This window comes from Procambarus clarkii, chromosome 5 (assembly GCF_040958095.1).
Source record: "Procambarus clarkii isolate CNS0578487 chromosome 5, FALCON_Pclarkii_2.0, whole genome shotgun sequence".
Lineage (NCBI taxonomy): Eukaryota > Metazoa > Arthropoda > Malacostraca > Decapoda > Cambaridae > Procambarus > Procambarus clarkii.
Window position 1 is genome coordinate 38,043,581 of NC_091154.1, and position 27,539 is coordinate 38,071,119.

The following is a 27,539-nucleotide window of genomic DNA, read 5'->3' on the forward strand; positions in this document are numbered from 1 at the left end:
GAAAATCCGCTTCATGAAACACATTTACCCGATCATACAACCGAATGTCGCAGGAAACAGCCAAATGTCCAACGTGGCCAAATTTAAAACACGTCCGAGTGTGCCCACGGTAGGAGAAGCAGACCGTAAAGCTAGCAAGCGCGAGAGAAGACGGCACATTCCCATGAAGAACCATCTTAACCGTCCTGTAACCATTACCGAGTCCCTTGACGTCCCCGGTTGTATATCTCCAGGCACGAATAGAGTCCACACGCCCATATACCTGGCAAGTGCCCGACGGAGAAGATCCTCAGACATTTCAAACGGCGCATTCTTAATAGACCCGTAAGTGTACTCCACACTCAAATTCGTCACAGTCACAGAGCCAAGACCGTTGCTCAGCCCCACCACCTTGTCCTCATACTGGTCGAGAAACCTCCGGAACACGCCACTCTCGGCGAACTTCAGAACTACTCTGTCGTCACGAACAACCTGTAGACCGACGAGATCTTCCACTTTCACACCCATAACTGCAAACAGTGTTGCTGACGACGCCAATATCCACCCGACAGGTAAATGTCAGCCCAGCCGAGTCCTTCCTCCTTAGTGGCGGCACGTAAGTCCCCATACTGAGACTGAAAAACAGTCACCCAGCAGTAGCAAACAACCACCCGTCAAGGCAACCAACAATCGCCCAATGTAAACACCTCACAATAGTGTACTGACCGAACAACAAGCATACGCTAGTTCTAAACAAGTTTCAGGACTAAGGTAAACTTTCATACGCCGAGGAGTGCAGTTTACCTCTCAGAATACTCATCCGGTTGCAAAGCTGGTGGTACTTGGCTACAGTAGTGTTGTTACAGTAGACTACAGAACTGTGATTTCAGTAGAGTGGCTATAGAAGTGACGACAGTAGAGTGGCTACAGTAGTGTGGCGACAGTTGTGTGATTACAGTGCTGTGGCTTCTTTCATCTGTGACCTTAATTTTTGTAGACATTCGTACCTTTAGACAGGATACACATCCGCCCATGGCTGGGAAAAACGTATGAGAATTTGTTCTTTAGTACATACTGAGGCGGCTACGAAACTGTTAAGGCGCTACTGGAAGATCTGAATTACGTGTATTGTTCAAGTGGGAGTGTTGTGCATGTGCGGTTTAAGATGTTTGTGCGTGATTATACTGCATCACGCAGCTGTGAAGTGTGTGCAAAGATGCTGTCCTGGCTCATTATAGTCGCGATATTGGCGCAGAGCAGCAGCGAGAAGTGGGCCGGTGTGTTTGCCTCGCCTGCCCTCAAGACCCAGTCACTCCATATCTCCAGGTTACAGCTCCTCACCCCCAGGTCCCTCACAAACACCTCACTCACCACTGCTGTCCCTCTGCTTGCAACAAAAGCCCAGCTGATCAATATTATGAATAACGCTTCCTCCCGTGTGACAGAACCTTCAGCCTTCACAAGCAGCAACGGGACACCAATGGTTCAAGACGGGTCCTCGCGCTGGGACGCCAACACCACACAGATGAACCGCAAAAGCAAAAGCTGGAAGCAAGAGATCCGTCGCCAGAGGAGAAAAAGAGATGAATGTGACTCAGTTATGGTCAGGAATTCCGTGGATTACAGAATTATTGGTACATTTACTGAACAGACTGTCACCTTGTTCTTCGTTCTTAATCAAGAGTTCATCTTCGTCAATGTGACATTGACATTAGGTATAGTTCTTCCGTTTCAAGTGAAGTTCACATTTACTGAAAAAAAGCTATGCAATCTCTCTCATTTGCATGAGTTAAAAGTAGAGGCATTTGAGCAATACAATGAGGCGTTCAATCAGAATGAATGGGGAGTGAAGTTGTCAGTTGACAGATGTTACAACAATACCATCATTACGAAATATTTTTCAAGAATAAACAAATTTAAGCACATTGAAGTATCAGCTAAGGGATCTTCCAAATGGACGAGTAACGGCCCTGAGTGCCTCTACCCGCCCCACAACGCTGCCACTCAACACCTTACTGATGGAGACGACCCCGAAATCTCCCCATCCAGTCCACGGGATGACTTCGAGGTCACCGGCCAGGGTGTCACCGGCCAGGGTGACACCGGCCAGGGTGACACCGGCCAGGGTGACACCTTGGCCCGTGACACCACCTCCCGTCCGTCAACCCACTCATATGGTTTACTTCCAAGTCGCAACCAGAGGATACAAGTCGCTGTAATCCTCCTCTTGGTGGTCGTAGCCTTCTCCGTCGTCGCAGCTGTGTTCATTATAATACTGTGAGTATATATATATATATATATATATATATATATATATATATATATATATATATATATATATATGTATATATATATATATATATATATATATATATATATATATATATACGAGAGAGAGAGAGATACATATATATATATAAATATATATATATATATATATATATATATATATATATATATATATATATATATATATATATATATATATATATATATATATATAGGGTTCCTGCCCGCCATCTGAGGAGCTGGAGGAACTCGACAACCTATGATAACCATCTTTGTAACCCATATGTAACTCCTTTTTTGTAACAAAGTTCAAATAAAGTAAATATATATGTGTACATACAAAAGAATGGGGGTGGTAGGAGAAGATAATATTAGTGTTCAGTGAGAAACCACAAGATCTCCTCTGAATACTTTTTATTTTCTTCTCTGAGGCTATGGGTCCCCACATTGGCACCAGAGGTGGTACCCTCACAAACTATATATATATATATATATATATATATATATATATATATATATATATATATATATATATATATATATATATATATATATATATATATATATATATATAATATATATATATAAACTCCCATATATATATATATATATATATATATATATATATATATATATATATATATATATATATATATAATATATATATATGGGAGTTTGCTGGCATGAGTCAGTAGGCCTTCTGTAGTAGTTTTTTATTTGTATTATACGAAGGCCATAATATAACCGCATTTAACGGGGTGTACGGAGATAGGTGCGCGTACACTCTACGTGCAAAGAGCATATACGCGCACCGATACAAAGAGTGTACGAGTTCCAAAGAAACAGAAATGGCTTGCAGCTCTTGATGCACTGAAATAAAAAGGCCACTTAAACAAGACCTCAAATGTGAAAGGAAGCTTACTTGCGATTTACACGTGACCAGCGTGGAGGGTTTTTCTCCTCACTGACGCCATAGGGCCAAACTCCGGGCGTCCCAGTGTGCAGCTTGGCGTGTGATGCTATTGGTGCTCTCTGTCCGCAGACTTTAATTGTCAGTTATCACAGTCAAGATGATCCGGCAACTCCTACAAGCAGTTGTCAAGTTCTATTGTTGAATTCTTTAACCACTGTTCCAGCAACATTTTATATATATATATATATATATATATATATATATATATATATATATATATATATATATATATATATTTATATATATATATATATATATATATATATATATATATTAGTATATTTTGGTAGCAGTCTTTCCTGTAGACATATATTATTAAATATGACCGAAAAAGTAAGATTAATAATTCTAACACGAATTTTCTCAATCTTTCGTACATTACGCTTCACTGTTGGAGGTAAATCAAAAATCACTTCTCCAAAATTCATTTTTATTTCTAGTCTGACGCGACACGGGCGCGTTTCGTAAAACTTATTACATTTTCAAAGACTTCACAAATACACAACTGATTAGAACTTGCGTTTCAAAGTTTTTATATCTACATTTGAGTGAGGTGGGAAGGGTGATGTGGCATTACATTTGAGTGAGGTGGGAAGGGTGATGTGGCATTAACACAAGACAGAACACTAGGGGATATTAATAGGGTATTAAAAGTATCAACACAAGACAGAACAGAAACAATGGGTATTGAATAGAAGTGTTTGTAGAAAGCCTATTGGTCCATATTTCTTGATGCTTCTATATTGGAGCGGAGTCTTGAGGTGGGTAGAATATAGTTGTGCAATAATTGGCTGTTGATTGCTGGTGTTGACTTCTTGATGTGTAGTGCCTCGCAAACGTCAAGCCGCCTGCTATCGCTGTATCTATCGATGATTTCTGTGTTGTTTACTAGGATTTCTCTGGCGATGGTTTGGTTATGGGAAGAGATTATATGTTCCTTAATGGAGCCCTGTTGTTTATGCATCGTTAAACGCCTAGAAAGAGATGTTGTTGTCTTGCCTATATACTGGGTTTTTTGGAGCTTACAGTCCCCAAGTGGGCATTTGAAGGCATAGACGACGTTAGTCTCTTTTAAAGCGTTCTGTTTTGTGTCTGGAGAGTTTCTCATGAGTAGGCTGGCCGTTTTTCTGGTTTTATAGTAAATCGTCAGTTGTATCCTCTGATTTTTGTCTGTAGGGATAACGTTTCTATTAACAATATCTTTCAGGACCCTTTCCTCTGTTTTATGAGCTGTGGAAAAGAAGTTCCTGTAAAATAGTCTAATAGGGGGTATAGGTGTTGTGTTAGTTGTCTCTTCGGAGGTTGCATGGCTTTTCACTTCCCTTCTTATGATGTCTTCGATGAAACCATTGGAGAAGCCGTTATTGACTAGGACCTGCCTTACCCTACAGAGTTCTTCGTCGACTTGCTTCCATTCTGAGCTGTGGCTGAGAGCACGGTCGACGTATGCGTTAACAACACTCCTCTTGTACCTGTCAGGGCAGTCGCTGTTGGCATTTAGGCACATTCCTATGTTTGTTTCCTTTGTGTAGACTGCAGTGTGGAAACCTCCGCCCTTTTCCATGACTGTTACATCTAGGAAAGGCAGCTTCCCATCCTTTTCCGTCTCGTAAGTGAAACGCAGCACGGAACTCTGCTCAAATGCCTCCTTCAGCTCCTGCAGATGTCTGACATCAGGTACCTGTGTAAAAATGTCGTCAACATACCTGCAGTATATGGCCGGTTTCAAGTTCATGTCGACTAAGACTTTTTGCTCGATGGTACCCATGTAGAAGTTTGCAAACAGGACACCTAGGGGAGAACCCATGGCGACCCCATCTACTTGCTTATACATGTGCCCATCCGGGCTCAAGAAGGGTGCCTCTTTAGTACAAGCTTGGAGTAGTTTCCTCAGAATACTTTCTGGCATGTCAAGAGGAGTACAGGCTGGATCACGATACACTCTGTCGGCTATCATTCCGATTGTCTCGTCCACAGGTACGTTGGTAAACAGCGATTCTACGTCCAACGAGGCTCTTATCCCTGTGGCCCGTGCGCCCCGCAGTAAGTCCACAAATTCCTTTGGAGACTTCAGGCTGAAGGCGCAAGGAACATAAGGAGTCAGCAGGCCGTTGAGTCGCTTCGCCAGTCTGTACGTGGGTGTGGGTATCTGGCTAATGATTGGCCGAAGTGGGTTTCCAGGCTTGTGCGTCTTGACATTTCCATACGCATATCCAGGTTTATATTCCCCAATGATCTTTGGCAGGTGGAGTCCGGATTTCTTGGCGTTCACAGTTTCGATCAGTTTGTTGGCAGGACTCCACCTGCCAAAGATCATTGGGGAATATAAACCTGGATATGCGTATGGAAATGTCAAGACGCACAAGCCTGGAAACCTACTTCGGCCAATCATTAGCCAGATACCCACACCCACGTACAGACTGGCGAAGCGACTCAACGGCCTGCTGACTCCTTATGTTCCTTGCGCCTTCAGCCTGAAGTCTCCAAAGGAATTTGTGGACTTACTGCGGGGCGCACAGGCCACAGGGATAAGAGCCTCGTTGGACGTAGAATCGCTGTTTACCAACGTACCTGTGGACGAGACAATCGGAATGATAGCCGACAGAGTGTATCGTGATCCAGCCTGTACTCCTCTTGACATGCCAGAAAGTATTCTGAGGAAACTACTCCAAGCTTGTACTAAAGAGGCACCCTTCTTGAGCCCGGATGGGCACATGTATAAGCAAGTAGATGGGGTCGCCATGGGTTCTCCCCTAGGTGTCCTGTTTGCAAACTTCTACATGGGTACCATCGAGCAAAAAGTCTTAGTCGACATGAACTTGAAACCGGCCATATACTGCAGGTATGTTGACGACATTTTTACACAGGTACCTGATGTCAGACATCTGCAGGAGCTGAAGGAGGCATTTGAGCAGAGTTCCGTGCTGCGTTTCACTTACGAGACGGAAAAGGATGGGAAGCTGCCTTTCCTAGATGTAACAGTCATGGAAAAGGGCGGAGGTTTCCACACTGCAGTCTACACAAAGGAAACAAACATAGGAATGTGCCTAAATGCCAACAGCGACTGCCCTGACAGGTACAAGAGGAGTGTTGTTAACGCATACGTCGACCGTGCTCTCAGCCACAGCTCAGAATGGAAGCAAGTCGACGAAGAACTCTGTAGGGTAAGGCAGGTCCTAGTCAATAACGGCTTCTCCAATGGTTTCATCGAAGACATCATAAGAAGGAAAGTGAAAAGCCATGCAACCTCCGAAGAGACAACTAACACAACACCTATACCCCCTATTAGACTATTTTACAGGAACTTCTTTTCCACAGCTCATAAAACAGAGGAAAGGGTCCTGAAAGATATTGTTAATAGAAACGTTATCCCTACAGACAAAAATCAGAGGATACAACTGACGATTTACTATAAAACCAGAAAAACGGCCAGCCTACTCATGAGAAACTCTCCAGACACAAAACAGAACGCTTTAAAAGAGACTAACGTCGTCTATGCCTTCAAATGCCCACTTGGGGACTGTAAGCTCCAAAAAACTCAGTATATAGGCAAGACAACAACATCTCTTTCTAGGCGTTTAACGATGCATAAACAACAGGGCTCCATTAAGGAACATATAATCTCTTCCCATAACCAAACCATCGCCAGAGAAATCCTAGTAAACAACACAGAAATCATCGATAGATACAGCGATAGCAGGCGGCTTGACGTTTGCGAGGCACTACACATCAAGAAGTCAACACCAGCAATCAACAGCCAATTATTGCACAACTATATTCTACCCACCTCAAGACTCCGCTCCAATATAGAAGCATCAAGAAATATGGACCAATAGGCTTTCTACAAACACTTCTATTCAATACCCATTGTTTCTGTTCTGTCTTGTGTTGATACTTTTAATACCCTATTAATATCCCCTAGTGTTCTGTCTTGTGTTAATGCCACATCACCCTTCCCACCTCACTCAAATGTAATGCCACATCAACCTTCCCACCTCACTCAAATGTAGATATAAAAACTTTGAAACGCAAGTTCTAATCAGTTGTGTATTTGTGAAGTCTTTGAAAATGTAATAAGTTTTACGAAACGCGCCCGTGTCGCGTCAGACTAGAAATAAAAATGAATTTTGGAGAAGTGATTTTTGATTTACCTCCAACAGTGAAGCGTAATGTACGAAAGATTGAGAAAATTCGTGTTAGAATTATTAATCTTACTTTTTCGGTCATATTTAATAATATATATATATATATATATATATATATATATATATATATATATATATATATATATATATATATATATATATATATATATATATATATATATATATATATATATATATATATATATAATGTACGAAAGATTGAGAAAATTCGTGTTAGAATTATTAATCTTACTTTTTCGGTCATATTTAATAATATATATATATATATATATATATATATATATATATATATATATATATATATATATATATATATATATATATATATATATATATATATATATATATATATATATATATATATATATATATATATATATATATATATATATATATTTGTTGGTTAGAAGTTGAAGAGTTGTGGACCTCTGATGTTAACACCCAAATTACACTCTACTAACTTCCGGAACACGACGGGACATACAACATACTCTATCAGCCATCATGCAAACAGGTGATTGACAAGATACAATGGACCTATAGGGAGGTGCTTCACCCTCACCTCATCCTCGTGTATATATCATACAGGACAAAAAATTGTGATCATTCCAACTCTGCCTTTAACTATGTTAACAAAAATATTTTTGCGTCAAGCCAAATAAAACTGTACAAATGAACTTTGAAGAGTTCATTTTTAAGCTTCCTTCTCAAGTGAATAAAAATGTATGAAAAATAGAGAAGATTTGCGCTAGAATCATTGATTTTTCCCTTTATATCACATTCAATATTATATGCCTATAGGAAAGACTGCTACCAAAATATACTGTAGTGAATATATGCACTGTATATATACAGTATGATACTGTAGCGTGGCATATTTCGCTAGAAATGGCGATTTTCTTAGACATCCGCACATTGGCAGGATGCACATCCGCCCATGTTTTCTGGGAAGAGCTCATAAGATTATGCTTAGTACATACTGAGGCGGCTATCACAATGTGAGGGCGCGACTGGAAGACCCAAATTGCGTGCATAGTTGAAGAGGGAGTGTTGTGCATGCGTTGTTTAAGATGTTTGTGCGTGATTATGCCGCATCACGCAGCTGTGAAGTGCGTGCAATTATGCTGTTGTGGCTCATTATAGTCGCGATATTGGCGCAGAGCAGCAGCGAGAAGTCGGCCGGTGTGTTTGCCTCGCCTGCCCTCAAGACCCAGTCACTCTATATCTCCAGGTTGCAGGTCCTCACTTCCAGGTCCCTCACAAACACCTCACTCACCACTGCTGTCCCTCTGCTTGCAACAAAAGCCCAGCTGATCAATATTATGAATAATGCTTCCTCCCGTGTGATACAACTCTCGGCCCTCACAAGCAGCAACGGGACACCGATGGTTCAAGACAGGTCCTCGCGCTGGGACGCCAACACCTCACAACTGGACAGTGAAAACAAAAGCTGGAAGCAAGAGATCCGTCACCAAAGGAGAAAGAGAGATGAATGTGACTCAGTTAAGGTCGTGAATTCAGTGAATTGGAGAATCATTGGTACATTTACTAAGCGGACTGCCTCCTTGTACTTCGTTCTTAATGAACAGTCCATCTCCGTCAATGTGACATTGACATTAGGTATACTTCTTCTGTCTCAGGTGAAGATCACATTTACTGAAAAAAGGTTATGCAATCTCTCTCATTTGCACGAGTTAAAAGTAAAGGCATTTGTGCAACATAATGCAGGGATCACCCCTAATAAATGGGGATTGAAGTTGTCAGTTGACAGATGTTACAATAAAACCATCATTACGAAAAAATGGTCGAGAACAAACAAATTTAAGCACATTGAAGTATCAGCTAAAGGATCTTCCAAATGGACGAGGAAGCGCCCTGAATGCCTCTACCCGCCTCGCACCGCTGCCACTCAACACCCTACTGATGGAGACGACCCCGAAGCCTCCCCATCCAGCTCCTCCTTGGCCGGTGCCACCACCACCACCACCACCACCCATCCGTCAACCAATTCTTTAGAGTTACAACCGAATGACACCCGCTGCTCTGTCACCTGGAACACCACAACACTTCCCTCCTACGGTTACCAACCAAGTGATGCCCAGAGCACACATCTTAAGGTTGTCGTCATCTCGGTGACAGTATCCCTCGTCGCTCTCATCTCTGGGATCCTCATATGGATGCGAAAGCAAATATGCAAACGTACGTTAAATATATATATTTTTTTATAAATTGTTTCCTATTGAACCACTGTACTAACTGAATAATAAAAAAAATGATAGACGTGGAACCATTGGATTGTTTCACTCGAAAGATAGACATATATATATATATATATATATATATATATATATATATATATATATATATATATATATATATATATATATATATATATATATATATATATATATATATATATATATATATATATATATATATATATATATATATATATGTCTATTCTAGCTTGAATCTTTGTCAGTGTTAGTGGTTGCTGTTTACTATCTGCTTTAAGGTTTGTGGGGTAAAGTATGACATCAGTTTACCTGACGATGGTACGTTTGACGTCCTGTCTGACAATTATTTACATATCATCCTCATTTTACAACACTGGTGATAAATTTTTATAGGAAAATTGATAAAAAAAATCGATGATTCTGCTACTAATAATACAATTTATAATTATTATAGAATTAATTAGTCAAACAATTTTAGTGAATAATAAATGGAATTAAGAGTAGGTGAACCATTTATTTGTTTTACTTATAACAGAAATAATTAGTAATTTAGTATTAAGTAAAGGAATGTATACAGCAATTCATAATTCATAAAACACTTTGTTTACATGTATACACCAAGAAGTGTATACATCCCGCTTCTCGGTGTATTTATACCAAGAGCTTACTTCATCCAACCCTGAAGGTTGGATGAAGTAAACTCTTCTTCAACTCTTTACTTCAAGTCAACCCTGAAGGTAAAACTTTTACCTCTAGGGTGATGTGATATATACTGGTTGGCCAGGAAGCTCCTGTGGTGAAGCTTGTCCTCCAGGGGATGAAAGGTGAAGTTTTACCTCCAGGGGATGAAGGGTGAAGTTTTACCTCCAGGGGATGAAAGGCCCTAATGAACAAATCCACAAGGGCCGTGACGAGGATTCGAACCTGCGTCCGGGAGCATCCCAGACACTGCCTTAATCGACTGAGCTACGACAGGGTTAAAAAGGGTTGAAACCGAAGTTCTACTGAACTTACTGGATCCCGTAGCCTCGCCCTAAGCCCAATATCGTATCCAACACTTTGGAACATTCTTGAAAATGTGTCTTATATTAAGATTCCTTTCTTTTCGTGGATTCTGTACCTTCAGCGAACAATACTCGAGAGAGAGATGTAAGTGCTTTTGGGAATTTGAATTCGGGAGCTGTAAGTTTTCTGGAAAAAGAATTTGCCTTGTTTCTGATGACATATTCCTGTCTGTGATACTATGTTAGAAGTGATCATTATTTTCCCGTACAGTTATTTCTGTCTGTTCCTTTATTTCTGTCTGTTCCTTTATTTCTGTCTGTTCCTTTATTTCTGTCTTATGGTTATTTCTGTCTTAGGGAGATGAACATATGCTCTTCATAACATATGTTGTTATGTTCTTTAGTTCTACACGAATGAAAGGCGAACTTTCAATGTAAATTTTAAATCACATTTTATTCTTGTTGTAATGCCGGCGTTGATAAACACGCTTTGATTCCTAGAATAAGTTTCTTCCCTAGGTTACCTTGCGATTATTTCGGGACTCAACGTCCCATCGGCCCGGTCCCCGACCAGACTTCCTGAAAGACATAGGTGAAAGACATAGCCCGCCCCCCACCCTCCTTCAATAGTTTCACGTTAGAATCAATCGCTTTGAAATGTACGGTAGAGCGACGGGCTCGCTTCTTGCAGGTCGGTGTTCCATTCCCGACCGTCCGCCAAGAGGTTGGGCACCATTCCTTTCCTCCAACCCAAAACCTCAAATTCCTTCCAAGTATTCAGCACTTTCTCCAGATAATAACCTTACATCCAGGTTAAGAAACGTTCAGAACATTTGCTTGGCATGTTGTCGTGCGATTATGAATCGTCTTTTTAGGTAGTCAGCGTGGACAGTTGACAGCACAGATAGACAGCACTTATGTATCTGATAGCTTATTCTAAATTACAGGCGGCGACGAACCTGGACCCCCAGAAGAGCCGATTTATGAAGAAGTGGACCTCACGGAGGTATACAAGCATCAAGGAACGCGTAAGGACAGCGAGAACAGTATTTACGGGTTCGTTGTACAGCGCGACTGTGTCTAAGGCGCCACACACTATTCACACAACAAGCAAAATCAGTGTTTTCGTGGATTTTAATGCATTGGAAATCTACTCTCCTTTCTCTCTCTCTCTCTCTCTCTCTCTCTCTCTCTCTCTCTCTCTCTCTCTCTCTCTCTCTCTCTCTCTCTCTCTCTCTCTCTCTCTCTCTCTCTCTCTCTCTCTCTCTCTCTCTCTCTCTCTCTCTCTCTCTCTCTCTCTCTCTCTCTCTCTCTCTCTCTCTCTCTCTCTCTCTCTCTCTTTCCTAGCTCTTACTCCGTCTTTAAATACCTCCTAAATATATTAATATTACCTTTCTCTTTCCTTTTTTATAATTTCCTGGGCACTCACACTAAACCACTAAATTACGAGCATAAAAGTTTTTGAAGATATATACTTTTACTATCAATTAAAGTCTTATGTTTAATTCCATCAGAGAATACAACTGAATGATTCAGACATTTTGAGTGTAAACATTTAATATTTAATTTAAATGTTTTTATATTAATATGTTTATTACTAGAAAGGAATGTATCCATTACAAATACATAAACTTGGAACAGAAAAGTTAATAAAGTTCAAAATATATTCCAATAAACTAACATTGGTCGAAAACTGTCAAGGAAAAATATATCTGATATCCAGGTCCTATATTCCCAAAGCTCTGGATAGACACAAAACAAAAATCGAAGGACATGCTGGTCTATGATTGACAACCCACACAGCAATTACGAGAAGATGGGATGAGATGGTTTCGTTCCCTTGTCGAGTGTAAACACATTGCAACTTCCTGGGAGTTGAATCCCTGGAAATAGAGATAGAAGCAACCTGTTCTCGCACTTTCTTACAGTCAATATTGACTTATTAAATACGTGCATATGTGACATACTAAACATACTAGTTTACCTTGAAAAGCTTCATAGAAAACACCGACCTTACCTAACCTTCTTAGTATGTTAAGATAAGCATCTTATTGCTTCATAATTACAATTATTACTTAACCTATACCTATAATAGGTTATACCTATAATAGGTATACTTTTAATTAGATATATTAACCTATACCTATAATAGGTTATACCTATAATAGGTTAAGTAATAATTGTAATTTTGAAGCAATAAGATGCTTATCTTAACATACTAAGAAGGTTAGGTAAGGTCGGTGTTTTCTATGAAGCTTTTCAAGGTAAACTAGTATGTTTAGTATGTCACATATGCACGTATTTAATGAGTCAATATTGACTGTAACAAAGTGCGAGAACGGGTTAGACTGTTGCACCTTTGTGGGGGATGGCTAATGATTGATTGATTGACTGATTGATGAAGATTAAGCCACTCAACAGCGAATGGCTAATGACTCAAGGTTAGATGTGTGTGGTCAGGTGAAGTGATTTGACCAAGATGTTTAACCTAAATTACGTTAATTACGTTACTTTACGGGCTATTCATGCCCGTGCCATCTTTTGGGGTGGCTTAATCTTCATCAATCAATCAATTACGTTACACGTGGTCTTTTTCCAAGACTGTTTCAGACTTTTTATTTACAGAATATATGCACTGTTGAGGATTATTATTATTCAATAATTTACATACTGATGATTGATAAAGATTAAGCCACCCAAACGGTGGCACGGGCATGAATAGCCCGTAATTACATACTGGTTATTTGTAGATAATTATAGGGCTTGTACTGAGGAATACAAGCCACAATTAATGATTAAGAGAGATGTAACTAAAAATATTAAACATTTTCTTATTGGTTTACAAAAATGAAATTTATAAATCAGTAATAAATTCATACTAGCATTATCCTCAATTTAATAAGACTATCAAAATCCTCTGATTAGGCAAAATTGTAATTAATTTTGTCAATAAAGATGTTAATAATAAAAATAAAGTAATAAATTCAGCTGATATGAGTATTTTTAAGTTTAAAAAGTAAATACTGAATGATGAACTTTATTTAATTTTTAGTATTGGCGGTAAAAACTGGATTGATGAGAAGCAATTATTATACCTGTAGTAATTAAGGACAATCGTTGGTTGATGAGAAAGTAATAACAAACATAATTTGGTCGTTTATGATTAAAGGAGCTTGTGAAGAGATCTTCACAAGCTCCAAGAATACAATAATTATGTTACTTTCTGATTACATTTTTTGTGTGTGGATAACCAGGCAGGCAGGAGGGTTACTCAGTAGACAAAAGAACAAAATATTGAAGTTCTTGCAGATCAGGTATAACATTTGGGGTTTACGGCTCATGCTCGGTGATGGTATGGAAAATTTGTTTACTGAGAATTATATAAAATATGTATAAATGTAATAATTTCCCCTGTAAATTAATGTAAATATAATCTCCAATTTTTTTTAAATCATTTAAATAAAAATAAGTATAACATTCAGGGGTTTTAAAGATCATGTTCTGTGATAATGAAACACTTGTTCACTGAGAATTGTAATGTAATATTGCCTTTTAAAACTTATGTATATATGATTTATATTGTATTTTCTTAAATAAAGATAAAGAGCTTTGTAGAGTGCTATAGTCATGTTTACACGAGGGTCTCCTCGTGTGGACGGTCTTCTTCTCTAGTCGTCTAGACGAAGACAGAAAACTGACAGCTTGTCAGGGGTAACACTTTCATTCTTAAGGGTATATGCTATCTAGGAATGGAGTTCGCAATGGATCCGTGTGCTAATGTTATTATTATTATTATTATTATTATTATTATTATATGTGTAATTTGGAGTAATAGAACCTCAGGCAGAAATACCGTTGGATAACAGCCTTCTGTTATGCCCGAAACGCTATGCGTGTTATAGTGGCTTTACAAGGCTTTACATCAATGCTATGTACTTTCATAAGCCCAATGTACCTTCATGTATGGATATAAATAAATAAATATATAAATAAATAAGGGTAGCAAATGCTGGAGCAAGCAGACAAGTTAAGAGTTTAAACAAATTTGTGTGTGTTATATTCTGAATATTTGCGACTGAATATCACTCCCACGTCTGTGTGTAGTGTTAGAAATATCTGTTCTGCTCTAAATTCGCATGTTGTTATCTCCTCAAGAAATCCAGATATCTTGATAGACACTGTCAATATTATACTCCCAGGGTTGCTTAAGTGGATGACAACTAACACTGTCTCATTTAACACTTACAAGACCCACTATGTTAAAGATGCGTTGAGGTCTTATGAGGTCTTCATAATTATCTGTCTTTTTTATTTATAAAGAATGTAAATACAGTTAGTTTAGTTCATTTATTATGCACCCCATACCCATCTTGTAAATACAGTTAGTCAAAATTTATGTGAGTTTTACTCAAGTCTCCGTATAAAATTCACATTTTCTCTTTTCTCACGTTTTCAATGAATCCTTTACCATAAACTCTCCTGAAATTATAATAATTTTATAATAATTCATTGTGTCGGAGGGACAGGAAGCCAGAGTGTATTCATACATGTTAGGCTTATATCGAAGCCCCCTTCCCCCAAGGTCGAACTACTGACCCAGGATGCAACCCCACAAAAAGCTAACTAACTCCTGAGTACCTATACACAGCCTCGCTCCTGTGCCAGGTAAGTCCACTACGGGCTCACCATAGCCCGTGCTACTTGGAACTTTTGTTCTGAGTAGCTGAATCTAAAACAACAACAACAACCTGAGTACCTACTTAGTGCTAGGCGAACAGGCATTATTGCTAGGCATTAGGTGAACAGGTGCATTTTCCACATATATAAAAATATATATGTGGAAGATTCGCACCAGAATTATTGATGTAAATCTTTCAGTTACATTCAGTAATGTACGTACACACACACAAACACACGAGACACCAAAATGATGATACACACATCTGCAACGTAGCAGTTATTACAACTTCAGTTCACTAGAGTGTTTGGGGATTGCACATTATATAACATTGATGAAAGGATGGATTTAAAAACCACACACACACACACGCACCATATATATATATATATATATATATATATATATATATATATATATATATATATATATATATATATATATATATATATATATATATATATATATATATATTGTTGTCGGTCTGGAGTGGCTTCTCCCTGGTGCAAAGCCAGGGGTAGATTGATATGGGGGGAGAAGCTGTTACCCATGCAACAGGTCCCACCTCTCCACGGCGCCGAAGGTCTCCAATGGAAAGGCAAACGCCAATACGATTGGACCTAGTTGTACTCTGAACTGTAAGACACTGTTAATCACTGTAAGATACGTATCAACGAGGATGAATCTCCCTGTACGCCATGTTCAGTGCCTCTTTAGAATGGTCCGATCATTAATTCAATTGTCCACATTTAATTAAGGATTCAGTTCACCCATTCCGACCAGTCGCGTCCCAAGTGTTTAAGTATTCCTGGTGACCCCCGTCGTGTCCCCCACCTGCAGCCACTGAGTCCCCACCTGCAGCCACTGTGTCTCTGTCAAATAACTTCCCAACTTGGGTCCAAAGAGCAACTTACCATCGAGTTTAGAGGCTGACGGGAAAGATAAATGAACGACGAGCGTTCAGGCACTTCGGACTGCGGCACTCACCAACCTGTCACTACCCACTGTGGGAGCGTTAACTACCCCTCACCAGCCTGTCATTAATCACTGTGGGAGCTTGAACTACCCCTCACCAGCCTGTCACTAACCACTGTGGGAGCTTGAACTACCCCTGACTATCCGGTCACTACCCACTGTGGGAGAGTTAACTACCCTTCACCAGCCTGTCACTAACCACTGTGGGAGCTTGAACTACCCCTCACCAACCTGTCACTAACCACTGTGGGAGCGTTAAACTTCCCCTCACCAGCCTGTCACTAACCACTGTGGGAGCTTGAACTACCCCTGACTAACCGGTCACTACCCACTGTGGGAGCGTTAAACTTCCCCTCACCAGCCTGTCACTAACCACTGTGGGAGCTTGAACTACCCCTGACTAACCTGTCACTACCCACTGTGGGAGCGTTAAACTTCCCCTCACCAGCCTGTCACTAACCACTGTGGGAGCTTGAACTACCCCTGACTAACCGGTCACTACCCACTGTGGGAGCGTTAAACTTCCCCTCACCAGCCTGTCACTAACCACTGTGGGAGCTTGAACTACCCCTGACTAACCTGTCACTACCCACAGTGGGAGCGTTAAACTTCCCCTCACCAGCCTGTCACTAACCACTGTGGGAGCTTGAACTACCCCTGACTAACCGGTCACTACCCACTGTGGGAGCGTTAAACTTCCCCTCACCAGCCTGTCACTAACCACTGTGGGAGCTTGAACTACCCCTGACTAACCTGTCACTACCCACTGTGGGAGCGTTAAACTTCCCCTCACCAGCCTGTCACTAACCACTGTGGGAGCTTGAACTACCCCTGACTAACCGGTCACTACCCACTGTGGGAGCGTTAAACTTCCCCTCACCAGCCTGTCACTAACCACTGTGGGAGCTTGAACTACCCCTGACTAACCTGTCACTACCCACTGTGGGAGCGTTAAACTTCCCCTCACCAGCCTGTCACTAACCACTGTGGGAGCTTGAACTACCCCTGACTAACCGGTCACTACCCACTGTGGGAGCGTTAAACTTCCCCTCACCAGCCTGTCACTAACCACTGTGGGAGCTTGAACTACCCCTGACTAACCGGTAACTACCCACTGTGGGAGCGTTAAACTTCCCCTCACCAGCCTGTCACTATACCCACTGTGGGAGCTTGAACTACCACGGGTTCTATCACATTGTTCTATCTCACAGACGATGACAAGTGGACCGAAGCCAGTCTATCATAATGTGGTATATCAATAAAATTAACCTATTGTAATCATTACAAATAACCTATTGTGTGTTTAATTAATGAGCTAGAGGTCACACACTCTGTATTTGGGTGGGTTGAGGTTACCTCGAGCTGGTTCCGAGGATCAGTGTCCCGGCGGCCCGGTCTCCTGGTCAGTGGTCTGGTCAACCAGGCTGTTAAACCCCTCCCAGTAAAGTTAATTTGCAGCTTCAGACAACTTTACAGTGGGGGGTAGGGCAACAATACTGAATTCGTGAGGTAAATAAAGAAATCAACACAATTATACATTTGTCTCCATGGTTTGAAAATCAGATGTCAGTCTCTCAGGTAGAGAAGATAACGCCTGTGCAACACTAAAATATATATATATATATATATATATATATATATATATATATATATATATATATATATATATATATATATATATATATATATATATATATATATATATATATATATATATATATATATATATATATATTGGTGTATACTGACAGCAGGTTTTCTTTCAAACATGTTTCATTGAATATGACCGCATATTCTGTATTTATTATTTTCTGGTTTAGGGCTTCTATCCCTCTAACTATTTTCTTAGCATCAGGGCTTAATTGAAATAGGAGTTCTCCAAAACTCATTTTCGTACTTTTAAGGTGAAGAAAAGAAGTGATTTACTATAGAGTGTATTACACTTATTTGTATAATTTGCACGACGTTTCGAACCTCCATGGTTCATTCTCAAGTGAACAGATCTTACAATACTAGTTGATTTTATACCCGCATTAGGTCAGGTGATAATACAATGAAGGTGAAAACATGGGGGGATACATAAGGGATAAACATAGGGGCTGCAGAAGGCTTATTGGCCCATACGAGGCATCTCCTATCTAAACACAAAGATTAATCCAGTGTAATTGGCCTGTTATGTTGGACATTGTCTTCTGTGTTGGCATCGATATGTTCTTGTCTTGTCCTTACTCTCATGGTGGGTAGAGTAAATAGTTCCGTGATTTGGGTGTTCATGGTAGGTCGCTCTATTCTTATGTGAATTGCCTCAAGAATTTGTAATCTTCTTGAATCTTGGGTTTTGTCTATTATGCAAGTATTCTTGTTCAGCATTTCTCTTGTTAGAGTAATGTCATGGGCTTGTCTCATGTGATTCCTAGGGGCACCAGATTGAAGATGGCATGTCAAACGCCTCGTCAGCTTGGTCGACGTCATACCTATGTACTTACATTGAAGGTTACATCCTTCGTGGGGGCAAGTGTACATGTATACAACGCTTGACTGCTGTAGAGGGTTCTCCGTCGGCTTCGGGCTGTTTTTGATAAGGAGTTCGGAAGTCTTCTTGGTTTTGTAGAATATTATCAGGTTTATGTTTTGGTTAGGAGTAGTGCTTTTTACTCCTTTACGGATTATTTCTTTCATTATTCTTTCCTCTTTTATATGTTCACTGTGCATGGTTGATTTGTAATATAATTTTATTGGGGGTGTTGTGGTTTCTGTTCTAGGTTCTGAATTATACCAACGGTCCAAGTGTCTTCTTATAGCAGCGTTTATTTCCGCGTTGCTATATCCGTTGTTCACCAATACCTGAGTTACTCTTTCAAACTCTCTACTCACGTTGCTCCATTCAGAGCAGTGGGTAAGCGCTCGACGAATATAAGCATTGAGAACACTGGCTTTGTATCTTTGGGGGCACTCACTTCTACCGTTCAGGCATAATCCTATGTTGGTGGGCTTGGTATATACGTTGGTGCTTAAAGAGGTTCCTGTTTTTGTTATTAGTACATCCAAGAATGGCAGACTGTTATTTTCACTATTTTCATGTGTAAATCGGAGTACTGACTCTCTCTCTCTCTCTCTCTATATATATATATATATATATATATATATATATATATATATATATACTGTTGGACAGTCTCAGCTGTGTTGGGTACCTTGGCAACCCTCCAGAGGCAGGTGATATAGGCCTTAAAATCACAAACACCAGACCAAGTCATAAGTGTCACTCCCTTCCCCCTCGATAGCGACTGTCCTCGAGGATATCCAATAGTGGACAGATGAGATCGTTTGAAGTGTTGTTTCACGAGACTGGCACCTTGCCTGCTGGCACCTCACAGGTTCCTGGTGTCTTTCCCAAGTAGGTAATAAAAACCTTCTGGATACGTCTCCAGAGGTATTACGGGCTATTCATGCCCGTGCCACCTCTTGGGTGGCTTAATCTTCATCAATCAATCAATCGTCTCCAGAAGAAATTATAGTGTCACATTCTTCGTCCGTGGCGAAAATTTTAATTGATTCTGGATATTATAATTCATTAGTAGATATTAAATATTACATATCTAATACTAGATACTTGGGTAGATACTTAGATATTACAATCTATACCAAATTCGAATAACATAAACATATGATTTATAACATAAACCAAATATAATATAAACATATTACATAGAATATGTTCAGAATATAATATAATAGAATATAAACATAATAAGAGATATATGTTTATATTCCTTTAGTTTAGGTATAATGATCAATTCGCAATGAAGCATTTTTAACATTTCCTTCACTGTAATTGTTTCTATTTTTTTATTTTTTACCTTAGACATAACAGAGGAATGTGTTCACTGACATCCAGTCACGTGCTGCAAGTGTCAGTAAAACTTTTGACAGAATTTAGTCATGCGAGACTCATAAGCCAACTGCTATCAGTAGTTAAAATCACAAAAATAACAAAACATTTATTGACATACCCTAAATATCAAATTTAAATATCTCTTGATGAGAGAGAGAAGTGGGGTTTATATATATATATATATATATATATATATATATATATATATATATATATATATATATATATATATATATAGTTAATAATATTAAATATATATATATATATATATATATATATATATATATATATATATATATATATATATATATATATAAAAGTCCTTATAGAGATTATTAATGGTGGACCATCAGCTGTGCTCCACAATAAGGAAAATAATGAATATGGTCTTGGCCTTCACAACACGCGCGAAGAGCCTCCCGCTCTTTTAGTACAGTGTCCAGGGGGCTTAAAATAGTGTTCACTGTTCAGGATTATCAGAACAATATCCAGGGTCTTGAGAGAGTGCCCAGGGTCTTGAAAGAGTGCCCAGGGCTTTAAAAAGAGTTCCTAGGCTCTTGAAAGAGTGCCCAGAGTCTTGAAAGAGTGCCCAGGGTCTTGAAAGAGTGCCTAGGGTCTCGAAAGAGTGCCCAGGGTCTTGAAAGAGTGCCCAGGGCTTTAAAAAGAGTGCCCAGGATCTTGAAAGAGTGCCCAGAGTCTTGAAAGAGTGCCCAGGGTCTTGAAAGAGTGCCTAGGGTCTCGAAAGAGTGCCCAGGATCTTGAAAGAGTGCCCAGGGTCTTGAAAGAATGCCCAGGGTTTCAAAAAAGTATCTGGTCTCACATGTTCAGGAAGTGTTCAATACAAATAGTGTTCAGGAAGTCAGATCACTTTTTTCCCCTAGAACTTAAGACAGTATCTATATGTGTCCTCACAAACAGTGGCCAAGGGACTGAGAACAGTGGCCCAGGGACTCGGAACAGTGGCCAGGGACTCGGAACAGTGGCCAGGGACTCGGAACAGTGACCCAGGGACTCGGAACAGTGACCAGGGACTCGGAACAGTGGCCAGGGACTCGGAACAGTGGCCAGGGAACTCGGAACAGTGGCTAGGGAATGAGAAAAGTGGCTGCAGAGGTCTCGGCACTCAATTAAAATGGCAAATTGAAAGCTCCAGCTAATTGGGTATGTAAGAGTCGCCCTTGAATAGAGGTGACCTTCAACCGTAATTGAAAATCACCTGTAACATATCTGTGTTGAGGTCTGACCCTGCTTGAAGACCAGGCTGGTGTAGAGCGACCGCCGGTAGCCTGTTGAATGCAAGTTGAAAATCATGTATTCGATCCCTTTTAAGATTTCCGTCAACTGCTCACACTATATTTCCTGTTGTTCTCTGATACGTTTTTTTTTACCTCTTTATGTCTCTCTTCCCTTGCACGCCTTTTCTTTTATTCGTATGCTTCCTATTCCCCTTCCGCACTACGTCTCTTTTCTCACGTTGCTCGCTCTCTTTCTCTATCTTGCCTTGTCTTATCTTCCTTCGCATTTTATCGTCTATCCCACACTTCTTTTACTTTCTATAAGATTTTTTCCATCTCACGAATCCTCATCATCCTCCCTCCCCCCCCCCCCATCCCACCCTTCCCATCACCTTTCTCATTCCTGCTCTCACTTCCCACATATCCCCTTCCCAACCTTTCCTCTGATTTTCTCCTCTACCGTCCAATCCCAACTATCTTTCCTTCCCCCTCATTCTCTCCCCTTTTCATATAGTATCTCTTCTTGCACACACATCCTTTCCCCTCCCAAGCCTTCCTCCTCTCCTAGCTTCGCTCTCCTCTCTCTCTCTCTCTCTCTCTCTCTCTCTCTCTCTCTCTCTCTCTCTCTCTCTCTCTCTCTCTCTCTCTCTCTCTCTCTCTCTCTCTCTCTCTCTCCCTCTCCGGATCAATAACTGCTTGCGTCATCGGGAGACAAGGTGCCCAAAACATGAGGCAAACTTTGTTTTATAACCATCGGTCTCCGTGAGTTTACTCAGAAAGAAGTCTATTAGAACTCCTCAAACTCGTCTGATGGTCATGACTTGTTAAACATTACTTGCCATATTATTCAACGCACTGGATGAAGACACTCTACAGTCATGTTTATTTACATTATGGACGGATTAAAGGGATTATTGGTTAATATAGTCATGAGCAGAATATGTGCGCGTTCGCCCTTTTATAATGCAGATTTAATCTGCACTTAATATGGGGTGTAACACACGAAATAATAATAATATTATTAATAAAAATTATAAAAATAATAAAGGGTGTTAATAATATTAAATAATAATAATATGAGCAATAATGCAAATATTTATAATAAAATTCACGAGAAAATTAAATTTATATTTCCTAATAATATTTATAATAATAATATTAAATATTATCTGCATATTTTTTGTCAATTCCTAGTAGTTTGCTCTCTCTCTCTCTCTCTCTCTCTCTCTCTCTCTCTCTCTCTCTCTCTCTCTCTCTCTCTCTCTCTCTCTCTCTCTCTCTCTCTCTCTCTCTCTCTCTCTCTCTCTCTCTTTCTCTCCGGTGAGTTCTGCTTGCGTTTACCATTGCATGTGTGCGGTGCGCTTGTATTCTGCTCTCGACAGGAAACTCGTACATGATTTGACAATGTTCCCTCAGGCAGCGGTCAAACATCCGACTACTGACCAGACCCAACGGTACTTTACCTCACTCAACGAGATAAGTTATGTCCTCTTGATCACGACTTGTGGCATGTGAACGATTCGGAACGTATGTGTGGGGTTTGATTGTCTTGTTATGTGCCTAACTCTCCAGAGAGACATAAGTTCACATACAGTTTCTTAAAGTTTTGAAACTGTTCAAAACAATTGTTGGTTGACCTTAAAGCTGTCCAAAGTAACTGAAGATTAACAACACTCATTAAAACACTTAACCAAACGTAGTCTACACAACCACTTGCATGCATTAGAGTATAGTCTAATTAGTCTGCGTTACTTGCACTAGTTAGCGTGGATGGTGACTCGGCCGCTAGAGGTCGCCGTGTGAGGGTGTGTACTGCGAGCGCTTCCTCAGTTTTGACCCAACTGTAGTCACCCTTCTGCACCGGGGGCGCGGCCCTCTGGCTGTTAGGAGTTGGTGCAATGGGGAGACCCCCTTTCCCCTATTCGTCGTTCAGAGACCATTGGTTTGGAGTTCTCCGAGTGGGCGTCGTACCTTGCTGTTGAGATTATTCTCTTAAATATGCTCCGTGTTCGTGTGGCTGATGTGTTTGGTGTCCAGCTGTTAACGACCCACCGAGCACTTGTCATGTTCCACTCCCCGACTGTGTATTGAGATTTCGTGGCCCGTTATGCTGGGCGCTCGTTTACCCTCCCTGGCGACGGTGGTACTGTGTCTGTTTCCGACGGCTGTTGGTCTCTAACGTATGTGGCGCTACATGGTGTTCTCTTCGAGTTCACGGAGGCCCTGCTACGGCGGTACTTTGGGAAATATGGCACCGTAGTTTCCCTCCGGATGAATTCCGTCTCTTCCGGTAGGTGGCGAGGGGTCACGTGTGATACCAGGACTCTCGCCCTGCGTCTCAAGTCACCTGTCTCGTCCACTGTGACGTTGATGGGCTGTACTATGCGTGCTTTCTACGCAGGACAACCCAGGACATGTTTTAGATGTGGCGGTGAGTGACACCAGGCGGCGGCCTGTGTTGGAGTAGCGGCTGCGGTCGCCTTGTGATGAAGTGGTGGGGGAGGCCTCGCTGCAGTCTGCTCATCCGGCGGTATTGCCTGGGTCCTCGGCCTGTGTGCCCGGGAATGCGGGTGGTAGTGTGCGTGACGGAGTGGTGGTGTGTGCTGACCCGCCCCCGCAGTCGGCTCCATCGTAGCAGCAGGCACCCCTTGCCGCGGCAGACCTCATCGCCTCTGCAGGTTCCCTTGCCTCTACCGTCTCCTTTGCCAAATCCGGTGTCTTTGAGGGCTCCATTGCATGTGCAGGACCCTCAACGTGCGCTGGCTCTGCATACCCTGTCTCTAGTTCCGGTGTCCCCTGTGGGGTGTGGGCTGGTGCCCCATGTCGTCGAGGCTGCTGTACTTCGGGGTCATGCTTTACCCGCCATGGGGCAGCCGGCCGAGGGTTCTTCTCAGGTGCCCCCTGTTGGTGGCGACAGCTCTGAAGATCAACGAATTGTCTCCAAGCGTTCTCGAAAGGATAGGAGTGTGTCGCTTCCTCGTGCGTGGGCTGAGGAATATGAGGTTGAAGAGTGTGATGTGGCGACCTCTGAGAGCTCTTCCTCTGTGGAGTGCGAGGGTGGTGTGCCGGGTGCTGGTGTGGTTCTGGCGGGTGGCGTGGACCCTGTTGTTGGTGTGGGGGCCGGTGCGAGACCCTTGGGTCCTGCTTCGGATGCCTCGCCCGCGTCCGATTGTTCCGGATCATCGTGGGGGTGGTTTCCCATGCCGTCGATGCTGGTGAGAATAGTGGCTTGCTAGTGGTCTTGAAGAAGGCTGCTCGTTCGGTGGGTACCGTGCCCCCGCCTCCTGTTTCGTCGGTGGCGGTCTTGCCGCCTCTCCAGTCTCTTCCTTCGTCTTCGGTGTCCTCTGCTCGGGGGTGTCCGCCTCCGCCTGGGTTTCCGCCTGATATAGTGGTTCCGGATTTCATGAGGCGCCCGCAGCGCCGTGGGGATGTCCTCCCTACCAAGAGAGAGTGGATGGTTTGGGATACTTAAGGTTAAGACGTATCCGATGATAGATTACCCTCACAAGTATGGGGTTTTGATCATGACTGTGTGTGATTGTGGGGTGGGTGGTTGCGTGTGTGTGTGTAGTTCAGGTTTGTGTTCCCTGTTCCTGCGTGTTCCGGTTATGTGTTTGTGTGCGTTGGGTTATGTGTGGCCCTTCTAGCTTGCTGTATGTGTGGGTCTGCTTAGTATTCCAAGGTTTGTGTGTGTTTGTGTGTTTAGGTGTATAATGTGCTTTCCATGTGCCCGGTATTGGATTGTTTCGGACTTTTCTGTACTTCTTGCTATGTGTTATTTGGTTTTACCCCTTCGTGTCTGTTTCATGCTCTCTGTCTGTTCTTTATTATCCTTATTTTGTATGCTCTGTGTTTATTTTATAAATAAAAAAAAGTTAGCTTGGATTGAGTTAAGGCTCCAGCTTGAAGATTAATATTATGGAAGCCATAACAGACTTCTATTACATGACCTGGAAGTTGGGCTGCCCACCCTGCAGCCCCTGATAAAAAACATATTGGGCTAAATGTAATTAAAGAGAGGAAAATTGTGAAGAGAAAACGCAAATATGACAATATAGGCAAATACTCGTTAACCCAAGAGACAAACCTCCAGTTTACGAATGAATAATTCTTGACTCACGACTCAAAATTTGATGACGTTCTTGACTTTGCTTAAACTATGCTTCGATTTGTTTCTATGTTCGAATCACACTTCTTTAAATGCTATACCTATGTAATGCAAGTGCAAAAAATTGCCAATAGAATATAAGCACTTAACCTAACGTCGCCTAGACTTAACTATACACGAAATTCTAATAAGTAATAATACTAATACTTTATAATAGAACAAAAAAAAATATTTTCGAAACCACACTTTCAAAGTGATACGTAAACGCAATATGTAAACACAACATATTAACACAATACGTAAATTTTATTAATGCATCATTGAGGGTCGGCCGCCGCTTGGACGAACCTAACCTGAGGATGGGTTACAACCCGAGGGTTTATGTTGGGGTCAACGGCATTATTGGGGCTCTATGCCAGACCCCGAGTTCGAATCCCGGGCAATGCGAGAGGCTTGAATATATTTCCTTTCACCTGATGCGTTCGTTCGCCTAACAGTAAATAGGTACCCTTGAAATAGGCAACCGTTGAGGGGTTACATCCCGGAGACAAATAGGTCGTTCAGCCTCGATAACCATAGCAAGTTTTCTCTCCCCGATAGAGGGGAACTGAAAGATAAGGAGAAACAATGGCAAACTCTGACATAATCAAATACAAAATCATAATTCAAATACCTAAATTCCTGCACAAAAGGTTTAAAAAAAACTCAAACAAGATTAGAGCCCATTACAGCCCCCCACAGCGGTCATTAAAATTCTTGAATGTGATTATAGGGGAGCGGGAGCGAACTGGTATCGACTACACGATGATGTATTCCTTCCGGAGATATCCAATTTGTCTCTCTCGTTATACTCGCTTCGTAGCCGCAGTCCGGATGACGGGCGGCATAACGAATCTGTCTCATTAGCGGGCTCCCTCGATAGACAGATGATCCAGAATATACACCAGCGACGGGAATTCGCTCGATCCCCGTCAGTTTAATCTACTGATATCAACTAGAAAAGTTAAAAATGCTATGCTGCTCAGTCTTAGTCTTTAATACAGTAGGGACAGTATTAATGTTACTGACGTCAGTATCAGTAGTGAGATGAGCAATGTTGCTACGTGCTGTTTATGCTATCACTACCAACATTGTCAGGAGCAATATTGTCACTGACCTAATCATCATTATTATTAACATAAATAAAATTATATTCCTGATTGATATGCTTAAGTTGGTATGTAATGTCCCAATATAATATACACATAATCTAATTCAACTATTTCCCTAACTTTCTAATTCATAATAATAAATTAATTGTATCTTTGGGAAGGTTTGTATAGTTGGGCTAGACCCAGAGGAACATCAATAACCATACCAGGCTTCCTGTCCTCCGACAATTGGAGAAACCGTATTCAACTCTTGTCAAATCACGAAAACGAGTCGAAAAATAAAGAAGATACCCCCCAACCAGCTGAAACCCACAGAAAACGGAGATAATGAGTTTTGTCAACAGGAAAGCGAATGGGGGAACTCTACTGATTGTTTTTAATGTCAGATGATAGGCGCTCAAAACACATACATCTCCGACATGTTCCGGTAAATAACGCAGGAGAGAAAGAAGGGGGTAATAGAAAACGTCATCAGAGAAGAGCTAAAGAGAAAAGATACGATATTTCATAAACAGAACATTACATTTTGAGCATTTATTGACCGATGAGAAGGGTGAAAAAACTGGACTAGTCAGATTACATTAATTCGTGTGTCTTCGATAATTCACTAAAATATATAGGTCAAGGTATTAGTGTGGCTGTGAGGACTTTATATATATATATTTCTTATGTTTCTTTTCACTGTCGATGGTAATTGAAAAATCAATTCTCCAAAATTAATTTTTATTTCTAGTTTGACGCGACGCCTGAACGCGTTTCGTAATAACTTATTACATGTTCAAAGACTTTAGTTTACACACACAACTGTAACCTGTAAACACGCCTAATACATCCATACTTATACTCGCA

The 27,539-nt window shown here is 40.9% G+C and overlaps 1 protein-coding gene across 2 annotated transcripts; it reads left to right on the forward strand.

The window, feature by feature from the left end:
- Positions 1-1,068: 1,068 nt before the first annotated feature.
- Positions 1,069-15,044, forward strand: LOC138349554 (uncharacterized). Of its 2 annotated transcripts, none has more exons than XM_069301384.1 (2): positions 1,069-2,256; positions 11,596-15,044. In XM_069301384.1, the coding sequence occupies exons 1-2, from the start codon at positions 1,145-1,147 to the stop codon at positions 11,633-11,635; spliced, it is 1,152 nt and encodes a 383-aa protein (XP_069157485.1). In that variant the 5' UTR covers positions 1,069-1,144; the 3' UTR covers positions 11,636-15,044. The 2 variants fall into 2 exon arrangements, with proteins under 2 accessions (XP_069157485.1, XP_069157482.1); XM_069301381.1 differs by lacking the exon at positions 1,069-2,256 and adding an exon at positions 8,237-9,606.
- Positions 15,045-27,539: the final 12,495 nt, after the last annotated feature.